The sequence below is a fragment of the Ostrea edulis genome, chromosome 3 (assembly GCF_947568905.1).
Source record: "Ostrea edulis chromosome 3, xbOstEdul1.1, whole genome shotgun sequence".
Taxonomy (NCBI): domain Eukaryota; kingdom Metazoa; phylum Mollusca; class Bivalvia; order Ostreida; family Ostreidae; genus Ostrea; species Ostrea edulis.
The window spans coordinates 22,294,214-22,309,549 of NC_079166.1; the positions used below are offsets into that span (position 1 = coordinate 22,294,214).

The 15,336-nt window shown below is 34.1% G+C and overlaps 1 protein-coding gene across 2 annotated transcripts in view; it reads left to right on the top strand.

The window, feature by feature from the left end:
* The first annotated feature begins 12,613 nt into the window (after window positions 1-12,613).
* LOC125677662 (uncharacterized) overlaps window positions 12,614-15,336 on the top strand; it is a 91,286-nt gene continuing 88,563 nt past the window's right edge. For both annotated transcript variants that reach the window (XM_056157559.1, XM_056157558.1), the window contains exons 1-4: window positions 12,614-12,846; window positions 14,253-14,314; window positions 14,485-14,622; window positions 15,140-15,211. In XM_056157559.1, coding sequence (XP_056013534.1) covers window positions 12,755-12,846; window positions 14,253-14,314; window positions 14,485-14,622; window positions 15,140-15,211 — 364 coding nt within the window. In that variant the 5' untranslated portion in view covers window positions 12,614-12,754. The remainder of the gene's footprint in view (window positions 12,847-14,252; window positions 14,315-14,484; window positions 14,623-15,139; window positions 15,212-15,336) is intronic.

Genomic DNA, 15,336 nt, shown 5'->3' on the forward strand with positions numbered 1-15,336 from the left:
GGTCAGGTAAACGGTGTAATCCGTTGTCAAAATCATTGTAGCAAGTTCAAAGCAGATAATTATCATCGATGGAGATAAGTACATGTCTTAGACATTATAACTGCTTCCTTTATTTCTATTTTCACCCTAATTGAAACAACTCTACCTCTTATTCCTTACAATCAGATTTTGTGAATTGAAGCTTTTCTTGAAAAAAAAAATACAATGAAAGGCGAAGATAACGCACAGTGATCAATCTCACAACTCCTATAGGCAATACAAAATAAAATACATTGAAACTATGTGACATGTTAAGCGTTGAAATATTTGTATTGTATCATTTTGTATTTCATCTTTTACTTATTTTTGTTTTTGTTTCTTTTCTTTCTTTTTTACATCTTTTTATACAACCATTTCTATATAGTTTCCTACTTATTTCTAATTGACATCTAACTTGCATTATAATTTCCGTTTCTATCGTATGATTTCTCATTTGCATTCTATAATTTTCCATTTGTATACAGAAATGTTTCATTTGTATTTTATCCCAGGGATTGTTTTTGTATATTTTAATTTCGTCTCTCCAAATATATATAAAAACTCCGAAACTGACTTTCAATCATGTTTTGTATATCGATACAAACGTCGGGTGTAGAGAACATTTAACGACATACAGTGAATATATAGTGATCTTTTATGAAAATGTAGTGATAAACAGAATTTGTATACTTCGTTGACTTATCAATATGAATGTTGAACTGCAGCTATCTTATCAAGATCTGAGACAGAAGCATTTTGTTCCAAAATCGTTTGATTTCTAATGAATTAACAGTTTTTAAAGCAGACTTCCCAGTTTTACATGAACTATAATTATATATATCGATGACGTTTTGTCTATTAACAATGATAACTTTCATTCATATGTCGATTTGATATATCACTGTGAGCTGGAAATAAAGGACACCACAGAGTCGTCCACTTCTGCTTCATACTTAGATATTTTATTGAAAGTAGACATTAACGGCAAACTAACAACTCAACTGTATGACAAACGGGATGATTTCAGCTTCTCCATCGTCAACTTCCCACATTTATGTAGCAGTATTCCATTATCACCTGCATATGGTGTTTATATATCTCAACTGATTCGATATGCAAGAGCTTGTTCTGGGTATAGTCAGTTTTTAAATCGAGGTAAGCTACTGACAAACAAGTTGATGGTGCAGGGATTTCAACAGTCTCGATTGAAGTCAGCATTTCGCAAATTCTATGGTCGTTATAACGATCTAGTTCGTCAATACAATCTCGCATTGGGTCAAATGCTGTCTGACGTGTTTCATACCGATTGTTAAGCCGTTCTTGACACACTGATTTTGACTGCGGATAACTCCGTTTACCTGATCAGGATATGGGGCTCACGGCGGGTGTGACCGGTCAACAGGGGATGCTTACTCCTCCTACGCACCTGATCCCACCTCTGGTGTGTCCAGGGGTCCGTGTTTACCCAACTATCTATTTTGTATTGCTTGTAGGAGTTATGAGATTAATCACTGTTCGTTATCTTCACCTTGCATCCATATGCGCATTGTGTACAACTGCAAAGCATTGATGAGGAAACCGCTCTCATAATCATATATCAAAAGTAAAAGAATTGGAAATGCAACTTGTATTTGATAGCCATTGCTTCTTAAATACATAAGGAAAACGCTAATAACTTGGGCCTTATGAAGTGGGTTTATCGAGTACTTTCCTGCTGTATATTACAGATATGTAATTGCTTTGGAATCCAAATATCGATGAATTATATGAATTCAAGAAACCAAATAAAAACAGAATGAACCAGGAAGTATATATTTTGCACATGTGACTAACTGTGGTTATTTCACGCACTGATATAAATAAAGAAAATTAAAATGGAATCATTTGTATTTCCCTCAAGTATCGATAGTGTGTAGTATAATGACATCAAATAGCAAGCAATAAATAAACAAGTTTTCATCTATTATTTTTTAAGACACTCGCTGAGAACATTGTATCAGTCAAGGTACTTAAAGTTCATATGAGACGATTTTAAAAAAATGTTTTGCACGGAAATGTGTTCTTCTTCAATTACTTAGCATATGTAAATAAGTCATTCAGAAAAAAATCGTAAGGTAACAGACGCTACAGACCGTCAAATGTTGCCGTGGTGTGAAATATCAAAATAGTAAGATGACTTATCTCCCTTGCTTGATGATGTCAAAAGAGACCAGCCAGACGCAAATTGTGTATTTGTTTATATACTAACATCTTCGGGTTTTAGTCATCAAAATGTTCACGGTGCTTACATTCAACTGTAATGTAGCAAGTTAAGTATTTCAATATACGTTTGTCTAAATGACCTTCAGAAAGACATGGTTGTGACATTTACACCGAGAACACAGAAGTCGAAGTTGTTTGACAATCATTTTATGTGTTTACGGGTGTTGATGAGGATCAGTTTCGTTATCGTACACACTCTACTTTGGCAAAAACTAATGGGTTTATGAAATTATATCTTCCACCAGATGCAGTTCTAACTATTTTCGACTACAGATTAACTGCAAGCACGGCGAAAACGAGAAAATCCCGCAAAACGTTGACTGTGTAGTGATGGTAGTACAGATATTCATCATTTAGCATAAACATTATCTACGGTAATTTGTTTAGAAGTGAAATGTGACTATGAAATAGTCATATGAAGCTCTGCTGATCAGAATCGTTTTCTCTGAATATATAAGTAAATACAGTGAAACTTCTCCAAACCGGCCCCTCAGAAAACCGGTTCTCCCTCAATATCGGCCGATTTTGAAAGTCCCGGCAGAAACCTTAACATTTCCTTACAAAGAAAGTCTCACAAAACCGGCCACCCCTGAAAACTGGACATCGGCCACTTTTTAAAGTGGAATTGTTAACAAACATATCTAATTTACCCTTATAATACCGGCCACTATTTAAGACTAGAAAAGTTTGGCCAGAGGGGTGATTACGACCGGCCAGGTGTGAAAAATGAATGACCTACTGGCCAGGTGGGAAATTATCCACCGGAGTTGTGAAAAACACGAGTGGCCTCTATAAGTTCTATAGTTTACCTGTGCTGTCCTGGGTGTTAATTGGTGCTTGGCTAATCCAAGTGACCCTTTCAAATTTCTGTACGAAATGTTATAAACAAATGTGCATATATTGAATATAATCAATACGCCATATTGTTGCACCATGGATATAAGCGGTAGTTAATAAACAACAATCCCATGACTGTTAATGATAATTTTCAATAGATAAATGATTTTTTGGGGATTTCCATAGTCTTAAAATTCCTAAGAAACATCAAAATTAAAATTATATATTTACTACTGTATTTTTCAAAAACGTCAAAACAAATTTGTTAACGATATAAACAATGGACGGAAACAGAGTTTGTATAGGTAAGAGGAATTCCAATAATAGGCCTCTGTGTTTTCTTTATGTATCCTGGTATAAATTTTTAGTTAAAATTACATGATTGCAGCAGGACTATTTCTCGTAATAATTACCTGTAGGTACAAACGGACTATTTTGATCTCCACCGATAATTGATCATAGATCCCAATATCAAAGTGAGCAGTACCTACTCTGTGTATTAATTGCAGCAATCAAATGGCTATGTGTTTGTTTTGTTTATTAAAACATAAGCCGAAATTCTACATAAATGCTGCTAGTCTACAGATTTCTATACATATATCAAATGCAGTTTTATTTAAACGAAATGTTTTCCATTATTTATGCATGTCAATGTAAAAATGTTTATTCATGTTTAATTAGTTTTAGTGCTATAAATTGAAAATAAACATGTTAGTAACTTATTTTGTTTTATTTCCAATAGTGAAATAATAGTCCTTGAACACCATATTATATGGTTTGTGGTATGTCAATGAAATATCTTATAAAAATTGAGCTGAAATGTCTCTAAATGCTAAATTCTCGATATACCGGCCACCCCTCTATACAGGCCGGTTTTTTGGTCCGACAGCTGGCCGTTTTAGAGAAGTTTCACTGTAAATTGAAGATTGTTAGGTTTAACTCAATATGTTGAAAGTTCCATAATCAGATCTCTCTCTCTCTCTCTCTCTCTCTCTCTCTCTCTCTCTCTCTCTCTCTCCTGTTTGGAAAATAATGTTCAAAGCAAATAGTGGTTATAAATTTTTATATTAGGTGAAATAAACCAATTTTTACGGTCATGCAACAGTTGGGGGATGATTTTTTTTTTTTCAAATGAAGCACTAATTTGCACATTGGTTTCCTTATTAGGAACAACATTTAAAACCAAAAAATAACGTTAAATGTTAGGAAATGTGATAGCATAGTAAATTATTCTTCATATAGGCCCTAATGTCGCAAATTTCATTGCAAAAAAAATGTTAAGTAGCCACTTATATTTATTATTATATCCACCTGTTAAACTAAAATAGCTGCACACGATACTTGTAAAAATCTTATGAAAATTAATTCAAAATACGGCGCTTACGATGTGTGCACAGGAAATTCCGATCTGGCTATAAAATATATCCGAGTCAGGGTGGGACTTGGGCACATAAAACCAAAGGAGGATGAGGGGGTGGCCAACTTTTTTGTCAAGCAACCTTCAACTTGACACTCCCCCCTTTCGAAAAAAAAATGATGCTGCTTGTCTGCATGGGGTTAGAAATAACGCAAGTAATAACTCTCCATATTTCTCTTAATGTCATCAGATAATATACTCTGAAATTATCACACATTTATCATTAACCACTAACCAGTCAGTATTATTTCAACCGATTTGGAATAAATAGGACTGTGAATGATCTTCTTGTTCGTCCTCCGATGAAAAATGGTCGATGTGGCTCGCATTTGCATTATTTATGAGTTCAATGTGATATCTTTGTGCAACAAACTGTGGTTCCCCGTTGAAAAATTCCCCCAGTTGCGAATTTATAAAATCGTATATGGGCGTGCTTTTGTTTTGATTCGCAAATCTGAATGTGGTCTCTTATGACTTCACAATTTCAGGAAATCAGGAACGATAATCGGGTAACGATTTTCTATACCGAGTACATTTGCACTTCAATTTCTTCGAGTTAATATCGTTATTAATCTTTAAAAAGCATTTTTATGAGGAGTCTATGAAACAAAGTTGATAATTATGGAGAGAAAGGGTAGTGTTAATAACCGTCTCCTATGACCTTTTAGGTATTAAATGTATAACGAAATAATAATGAACAAAGGATTTAAATCAACAAATGTTGTTTTTTTTTTAATAATGATGAAAGTGAAGTAGATGAAATTCAAATGATTGGTAAATGATTAAAAGCTGACCTTTTTGCATATGAGACTTTTTTTCAAGATGTATCTGCCCTATGTAAAAATGTGCGGGGCAAATTATTAATTTCATTTCATATTTTCATACATGATGAAGCGTATTTAACTTTCTAACAATAGACTTGTATGGAAATGTAATTTCATTCTAAGATATTGTAATAAATATAACATGCTCTACCCATAGACGTCAATGTTAAAGTAAAATAAATCAAGCAGTAAACAAAATTTGAAAATGTCTATGGTGGATTAATTTTATTTGATGAGCCCTTCAAAATAATACCTTGATTACAAAAACCCCACCAATCATTTATTACATATGGAATATGGTCGTTATACATTGAATACCTTAAATGACCCATCTTTGTAACTCGCATCCCGTTGGGATCCGGGTCAGTATAAGTCCTCAGCACCCCCTTGCTTGTCATAAGAGGCGACTAGATGGGGCGGTCCTTCGGATGAGACCGGGAAAATCGAGGTCCCGTGTCACAGCAGGTCTAGCACGATAAAGATCCCTCCCTGCTCAGTGGCCATAAGCGCCAAGCATAGGCCTAAATTTTGCAACCCTTCACCGGCAGTGGTGACGTCTCCATATGAGCGAAATATTCTCAATCAATCTCTGTAACTCGCAACTTTGTACATCTACAAAAGATACAATAAAAATAAGTCTTCCTCCATATCATTCTGACCTGTAGAATGGTCACTTATTCCGTTCACTGTACATATTGTCTTCTTCATTCTTTATTATCTATTATACATCTTTTGATATATCAGAGTTTTTACGGATATCACTATGAAATGGTGAAGATAACAAATGGTGATCAATTTCATCAATTCCAGAGTAGGGACAACACTAATCATTGGTAACATCAGGGGTAGAATCCTACCTAGCTGAGCAATCCGTAGTCAAAATCAGTATAACCAGAACGAACAATTACTATGAAACAAATCAGACAACTTACAAAATAAATACAAGTCTCAAAAGGATCCTACGATAGCTTTTTATTTTTGGGTGATGGTTTGAGAAGAGATCGTATTTCTTTCATATAACAAATAATTGATACATGGCGCAACATTTTGGTTCTTCAGATTGGACACCGGGCGAAAAAAAACTCAGGCAAATCCTCAGCTTAAGTCTGAGCTTTTGGTGAAATGGTTAGGTTTTTTTTCATATCTGAAACGATTTCAATATTTTACGATTCTCGCAAAAAAGAACCTAAGTCAACCTTTTTCCTAACGTTGCCCATTAACTTAAATTTCCTCAGTACTAAATTATGTAAAAAAAAAATTTGACCGAATATGGCGATCAACAACTGAAGTCAATGGCCCCCTATTTGCACTGATGTATGGGTGAATACTTATGAAACTTGGAGATCACTGATATTCAGGTTTTCAAACTAGGTTGTTCCTTTCGTTCGAAAATGAGCTGCTTTGATCTAGAGTATATAGACATACACCCGAGCAAAATGATAATTGTAGACTTTTTGTCAGGTAAACTCTAATTCGGGTATCATGGCATCGGTTTATTCTTTAATATCCAAGCGCCTTCCATTTATCGATGTCGGTCAGACACAGTTCTCTATACCCTAAAATTTTAAGTAAGAAGTATTCCCGATTAGCTCGACCCTTTAATATAATTTTTGAAAAGTTTTGCTTATCCTCCCTTCCCCCTTTTCAAAGTGCTCGTAACAATGTTTTCTGCATCCACTACTTGCTTTCAGGAAAATTGAAATTGAAAGAACGATAACTCTGACTCTTTTAACAAAAATACGCAGACAAGATTTTCATTTTACATGAAAATTCTTTTCTTTACTGAAAATGTTCCGAATATTATACTATTCTTCCAATAATGCATTGAATAATCGAATAGTAAGATATTTCATTTTACATCCCTACGAAGCTTTACTCCATGGAAATTAAAACTAAAATAATGGAAAACCTTTACTCTTCTTCACCAAATTTTGCTTTATTTACGTTAAATTTTAAGAATTACCATTTAGAACATTTACCTATAAAATATCTTGTATGCAAAACGTCATTTGATATATAAATAAAATATTATATACGAGGTAAAATGAAATATTTCCATTACATTAATTCAGGTTCTACCAAAACCATTGCTGAGATCAAAGCCGTAATCTCTAAAAAGATACTGGTTAATCAATGATAGATCTTAAAATCCCTAAAGAAAACTAAATATATGGCTTTGAAATGTACTACTTATTTGAAAAAGTCATGCCGCGTTCATATCTTCCAATTTATTAGACTTTGTACATTAACTTAAAACAGCCGATCGTTTGCTTTCTAAGTGGGTGGTCATGAGTTGGAATTCCGTTTGCGACAGGATGCGTCAAACCTAAGACGTAAATATAGGTAGTGATTGATCCTTCGTTAAAAGTTCGGCATTTAAAAGTGAGAATCATGGGGATTAAACGGGATTATTCCAGTTTCTCCATCGTCAACTTCACATATCTACGTAGCAATATTCCATTTTCACCTGCATGTGGTATTTATATCTCTCAACTGATTTCATACGCAAAAGCTTATTCTATATATGGTCAGTTTTAAATCCAGGCAGACTACTGACAAACAAGTTGATGATGCAGGGCACAGGGGCTAAGCCCGTTTTGGGCCTGAACTCTGTGATACAATAAATATAGAAAGGGGTCTAACTCTGACACAGATAAAAAAAAAATTAACCACTCCCTTCAAATACCTAAAAATTCTTAAACTAGGTACACTCTGCATAGTTTGTTGTTTTACTTGCATAGGTTAAAGTTTTAACTACTTGCATGCCAAATTGCAAGTCACAGGCTCTTACAATAATAAAGATATACGTCATCGTTCTCTCGATTTCACTTGTTTATTTTTACAAGGACATTTACCGGTCCAGGTCACGGAGTCGTTTCTCGCCTATGACAGCAGCGAAATTCAGACTAGTGGTGACAATTTCGGACCTGTCAATTAAAATTTCACATCAATTATACGCTACTTACTTCCTCATACTTTAATAAAATTCTTTATGTTCACCGTATCTGGGTCGCTTATTTTATAAAACATCACAGAGTTCGGGCCCAAAACGGGCTTAGCCCCTTTGGTGCATGGGTTTCAACAGACTTGTTTAAAGTCAGCATTTCGCAAATTATATGATCGTGATAACGAGACTGTTGAAACCCCTTCATCATAAACTTAGATATATCGACGACGTATCATCAATTAACAATGATAATGATCATTCATATGTCGATTCAATATATCCCTGTGAACTCGAGATAAAACACATCACAGAGTCCTCCACATCTGCTTTGTACTTAGACATTACATTGAAAATAAATATTAACAGCAAACTGACATCTTGACTTTATGACAAACGGAATTATTTCAGCTTCTCCATCGTCAGCTTCTCATATTTACGTAGCAATATTCCATCATCACCTATATACGGTGTTCAAACCTCTCAAATGATTCGATATGCAATAGCTTGTTTGTTTTTTAAATCGAGGCAGCCTACTCACACAAAAGACCGATGTTACAGGGGGTTAAACAGTCTAGTTTAATGTCAGCATTTCAAATTATATGGTCGTTGTAATTATCTAGTTTGCTAAAACAACCTATCTTTGGGTCAAATGCTGTCTGGTGTGTTTGATACCGATTTTGAGACAGTTCTTGGCAAATTGATTTTAAATACGTATTACCGTGTCATAATCATTTGTTTTTATATAATAGCCCGTATTGACCCTCATTTCTATTGTCCTTTAATATACTTCTATGCCATGGTCAGGGTTGATTTACATTACGATACCCAGTCTTACTCGGGGAGCGCAGGTTTTTCCTCTTCCGGTTTTGTTCCACATTGATATGAAAGGTAGATTACGTTTCCGTGATAATTGAATCTCCAGTCAGGGTAAGTGAAATTACATTATACATTTTACTGTAAGAAGTAGTTCTTTAAAATTATTCGTATTTAACTTGTACTTTTCTCATCATTTAGAAACTCTGTTCTGTAGTAGTTAGTGTGTTCCAACTGTATGCAGTACTTTTGCCACGTGCACATGACGTGAATTGTAGTGTCTTTTAAAATATCAATGTGTTATCTTAATGGTGTTACATTACTTTGTTTTGCTGTACGAAACGGCGTATTACAGCTAAGCTTTAGTAACATTAATGTTTGTTTCTTCTTGTACTTATATATTGTATAGCAGCCCAGTTGGGTGTTTTGCAGTATTACGTTTTAACAAAATTGTCGAAAGTTTCCCTATTTGACTGCATAGATTTGTAGCGAAAATGACCATAGAATTTGCGAAATGCTGCCTTTAAACGATACTGTTGACAACCTTGCTCCGTATTGTATAATGATCGGTGACAGGCTACATACGTGTAGGAGTTTTAAACTGTGTGAAATATCGCTGTTGATAATAAATTGTATTTCTAGTGATTTTCAATTTACGTATTTAATTGACCGACGGTAGAACAAATTTTGTATTTAAATTTGTAATATGTAAATGTTTTACGAACTATTTGCTGCTAGCGCTGAACATTACATACCTTTGTAGAGAAGTGATAAGGTACAGACCACTTTAAGTCGAGTGAATGCAAAAAGGAGTTGATAAAATCAACTCCCAATAATAAACTAAAGGATCTACATTGAATGTGTAAAATTTTGGTCAAAAGGGTAAAACCATACTAGTGCATTCCACTTTGTATATAATGTAAACAATGGACATATACAATTATTTCTTAAGAAAATTAAATTCAGAATCGTCACTTTATTCATGACAATGCTAACTACACGTGTATATAACTAAATACAATTTATCAAAATTTAGTGCATTAGAAAATGAATTCCATGTACATGTGTACCGTATGTATCGAATACACTTTGTCTAAATTACATGGCGTTGAAGGTGTGTTAATTTTCCTAAACAGTGAACAATACCTCTGAATCAAGCGGTATCGTCTTTTTATAGAGAGAGCTACGCCGGTAGGTCTTAGGATTCAAACAAGTTTCCATAATGGAGATGCATCTAGCTAATAAAAAAGTATTTTCATTAATATCGATGATATGTGCTACATGCATCGTCATACGAAATTTCAAAGGTTTTAATATGCAATCATAGCCTGAATTATGTAATTGTACCTGCTATCGTCCATCTATGTCTAGATCTGGCGGGACCAAAATGCTATAGAAAGTTCAGCTAATGAGGAAACCCCAAGCTTAAACTCAGAGTAATATGCCGGTTGTTTCAAATTTATGCGCAGTGTAACATTCAAATCATAACAGTGCAAATGTTAATCAGTTCAATCATGTAAAGTTTAACATGGAACAAGAATTTTGTGTTCTGTAAATATATTGGAGGCCATTTCATATAACTATTTCACTTCATCCTTTATTGAAGACTTTAATCAAAATTCATATTCAATATTTACCTTCTTTCCCCATAAATGCGTTGTAGGAAACAAGTACCAGAGCTGATGTAACAGGATTTATAGGATGCTACAGATGTTTCAACAGTATTGTTTAGATTAAGCAATTTGCGAATCCTGGGGTCGTTATAACAAGCATAGTTTGTCAATACAACTGGTCATTGGATGAAATACTGTTTGACATTTTTTAACTGTTAGACCGTTCTTGGCACACTGACTTTGACTACGGATTACTACATCTACATGGTGAATATATAGGACACACGGCGATATACTAACTAGTCGACAGGAAACCCTTACTTCTCCTAGGCACCTGCTCCCACCTCTCGTATATCCAGGGGTCCATTTTCCCCAACTCTCTGTTTGTATTCCTTATAGGAGTTATGACATCACTGCTCGCTATCTTCATCTTCCATTGTCCTCTTATTTGAGTTTATTAGAATCATAACCGATCGTCAATAGGTGAATGGTAACGGCGGTTTCACGTCAAATATCCTGTGTGCAATGACATACTTACATTTAATGTCGAATAATTTCAAGTGGAAGTGGAAATACTAAAGATGATAAGCAAATCAATCAATGGGGCCTCACGTTTTGTAGTTTCGTCCGAAATACCGCCCCATTTATTCATCTTAGTGATCAACGAATATGTGAAGACAATGAACAGCGATCAATTTCACAACTTTTATAAGGAATACAGAATTAGGAGTTGGGCAAGCACAGAACTATGGACAATTGATTTTAATTGTAAGGTTACCTCTTGCGATTGTAAATTAACATTACTGTTCCTTATCGTCGCCTTCCATGTGATACAGGTCACTACCGGAGTTCCTTTTGTGTATGATTCTGAAACAGCATTATAGATGGGGTTAAATAGCTTTAGAATAAGGACAACCATATGTTTTCAAAAACTAAATTGTGCATGGCAAAAATTATATCACGTTCCCTATTAACCTGTAATTCAATTTTCGCCGTAGGTCAAAGTTCTGGGGATTGTATAACAAACAGTGTGGGACGTTATATATTTGTAAGAAACAAAACCCGAACTTTCAAATGCCTAGATCCATGACAAAAACTTTGCTGAAATATGCTCACTTTAATTCTAGTGAAAGAAATGCTTGATGATAATCTTAAGAAAATTTTGCTGATAAACAAATAGAAATATAAAAAATAATCACCACATAATTCGAATATTGGAATATATGATAAAACTTCAATATTTATATATTTTTAAATCAATACTGAGAAGGATTTATACTGATTCCCTGCCCGAAGGCGATCATTATTAAACTTAACTGGGCTACTAAAATATGCTAGGGAGTTGAAATCAAAGGGATTTCATCAATCTAGTTAAAGTCAGCATTTCGTAAATTAAATGGTGGTAAAATTTTCAAATCTGAAAATACAACCTGGCATTAACTCGAATGCCTTTTAGCGTGTTTCATACGTATTCCTACCTACTTATTTTCCAATGGGGATTCAGGTTATAACAGGTTCTAAGTACCCTTTGCTTGTCTTAAGAGGCAACTAGATGGGACAGTTCTTCAAGAGAGACCGCAAAAACGAGATCTTCTATCACAGCAAATGTGGCACGATTTAGATCCCTCCCTCCCTGCTCAAAGGTAGTAAGGGCCGAACATGGGCCTAAATTTTTCAGCCCTTCACCGAAAATGTGACATCTCCATATAAGTAAAGAAATCTCGACTGGGACGTTCAACAATATACAACCAACCAACCTACTGATTTTGACTATGAGTTACTAATTTTACCTCATCAAAAGAGAGAGAGATCATAGCCGGTTTCAAAACTCTAATACTGCATTGCAGATTGTAGTGGAAATATTCAATTTGTACAAGTGGAGAAATTTGACAATTCAGGAAGCATGAATATAGTATATTGCTAAATGCCATTTTAGCTATCATATTAATGCGGCATACATTGGAATGAGAATTTGATGGACGGAATGAAATGAACATATTTCAATTGATATTGTCACCTTTATATGATATCAATGGATTTTAAGTTGTTCTTATGTCTCATTGTGTGTTTTTTCTCTCCTTTTATCGCATCTTCTAGCTCACAGTTATGTAACAGGTAAGTCTTTTTCATTCATCTTCCACTATGCTGATACATATAGTTTATTGTCAAATAATGGGCCCCTAGGGGAATAAATATACATAAATATTGCAATTAAGTATAAAATATTTGATTAACAACTTAAGGTACCAAGGACAATGCATAGAGAATACAATGGCATATAGTCATAAATATCATCAACATCCATTTGTATACATCTTTCAATCATAGAAATGTAAATCATAAAAAAAGTAAACAGTTCCACCTAATACCAAAATTTGAGGTTAAAATATATTCATACATTTGTCAAAAAAAGGTTTGAAACCTTAATGTTTATGTAATACATATACCTGTACATAATATGTACACTCTCCATGTATGAACTAGTTACAATACAAGTTTAGGACTTTGGAAACTGATACAAACATTCTTGGATTTCTACTAGTCGTTAACCATATAATCATAAACCATATAGATGCATTGCGAAATACAACCTATCATCTTCAATAAAACAATCATGAGTCAGTCATTGTGTAAGATTATCACGTAACATATTCACCAGTACAATCACATCAATTTACCAATGTGTTCTTTAAGAATTGCTGAGAGTAAGAATAGCAAGATACATGCACCAGAAATGTACTGGTAAAGTTATACAATTATCTTTGTTTATACGCGCAACACTCCGTGTATACATTATCAAAGGAGACTATATACAACATTGCAAATGTGTTTATACTCCCAGAACTTCAGAATTAGTATGAAAATCTATAAAACACGGTAACTGTTTGTCTACTTGAATGTCGACAACTTTGGTTTCAAGTATCCATTCATTATAAGTCATAATTCCAGAAATATACCTTAATTTCTTGAACTTTCTTTGCCTTATCTGTAGTAAACGCTTTTTTTATTCAGATTTCAACCAAACCGGATATTTTTAGTCATGATACATTAATTCTTGTAGTCAAATCATGGAAATCTTATACATTTTGAACATAGAATTAAGACGGCTACGTTATATTTCTATTATACTCTAATTATAGAGTTTTTGCATGCATTTCCTAATATGGATTGATCAAGTAACTGTCATGACGCAACAACTCATTGTGACGTCATTACCATAACAATTTGTTTTGTAAATATAGCTATACTTTGTACCGTATTTCTAGGTATTGATATACTATATATTCTATATCAATGTTGATAGATATCGATAAGATGTTAGAAGATTTTAATGCCTTTTTCTTCTGTCCTGAACACATTTCTTATGCGATAAAATTGGTATTGTACACTGTAATCCACTTACACTATAATGATTATTGACTAATGGCATATTTAGTTTGATATATCTTTATTCGTCAAATGTTAGAAACAATGGAAGTAGATGCATTATTTTGATACAATTTGTTTTTAAATAATTTCAGTCCTAACGGGGAAGTATGCTGTAGTGGATATGTATGGAATGAAACACAACATACCTGTACACGTCTGTATATATTATCATCCCAGTAACACATAATAGCATATTCATAATGGAAATTATATTCAAACATATTACTCATGGATAACGACGGGATAGATGAAGGTAAATTGTAATGTAGATGACAACTTTTGATCATTTTTATAAATAAGTAATGTTTTTCTGCTTTTCTGTAGGTTGCATGGATGGATTTTACGGTAGGAACTGTACTTTTCGATGTTCATATCCAAGCTTTGGTTTGGATTGTCAATTAAAATGTATATGTAGCAGTGAAGAATGTCACCACGCGTACGGGTGCAGGAGAACTCCATCAGGTGAGGAACAGTTACTCACATTTAGCGTTTTTCTCACCAAAGAAAAGCATTAAGTTTCAGATTACCTTATATTCAATTTTACAAAATGTGCACCTGTAAAGTATGGCAAATATTGTGAGTTCTCTTGTCGTTACCCAAACTATGCAAATATATGTCAGTTGGTATGCCATTGTGACGAAGCGTTCTGCGATCCTTCCACTGCATGTGAAGGTTTATTGTATAGTAATTCTCATTCTAGTATCAATGAGTTTAACATAGAACTTCTATTATATAAGTCGCGCCGGTAAATGAGAAAGTTTCCCAGTTTATTTTCAGAAGGTCGGTGGAGACCACCGGTACATTGTATCTGGGTTCTCTCTTCCACCAATAAAAACTGGGCCCCACCATATACCTGAAAAATTGTTGGGTGTGGCGGAAAGCATCAAAAAATCAATCAATCAATCTATTATATCAGAAACACTTTTCATTAAATGTCCTGTAAATGAATAAAAGAAACTGCATTTTCTTTTGTTTGTAGAAGATTATTCATCATTGCACAGCAGTGAAATATCCAACGTACCTGCATCTGCTTCAAATACAATTTATCACGGTAAGGTTTTAGTTGTTCTTGCAAGAATACACTGAACATTAATTAAAAGAGTCATCACATCAGTTTCCATGTGTACAGATAACATGTACGGTTTATATCTTAACCTCCTACACACTTTGATTTTC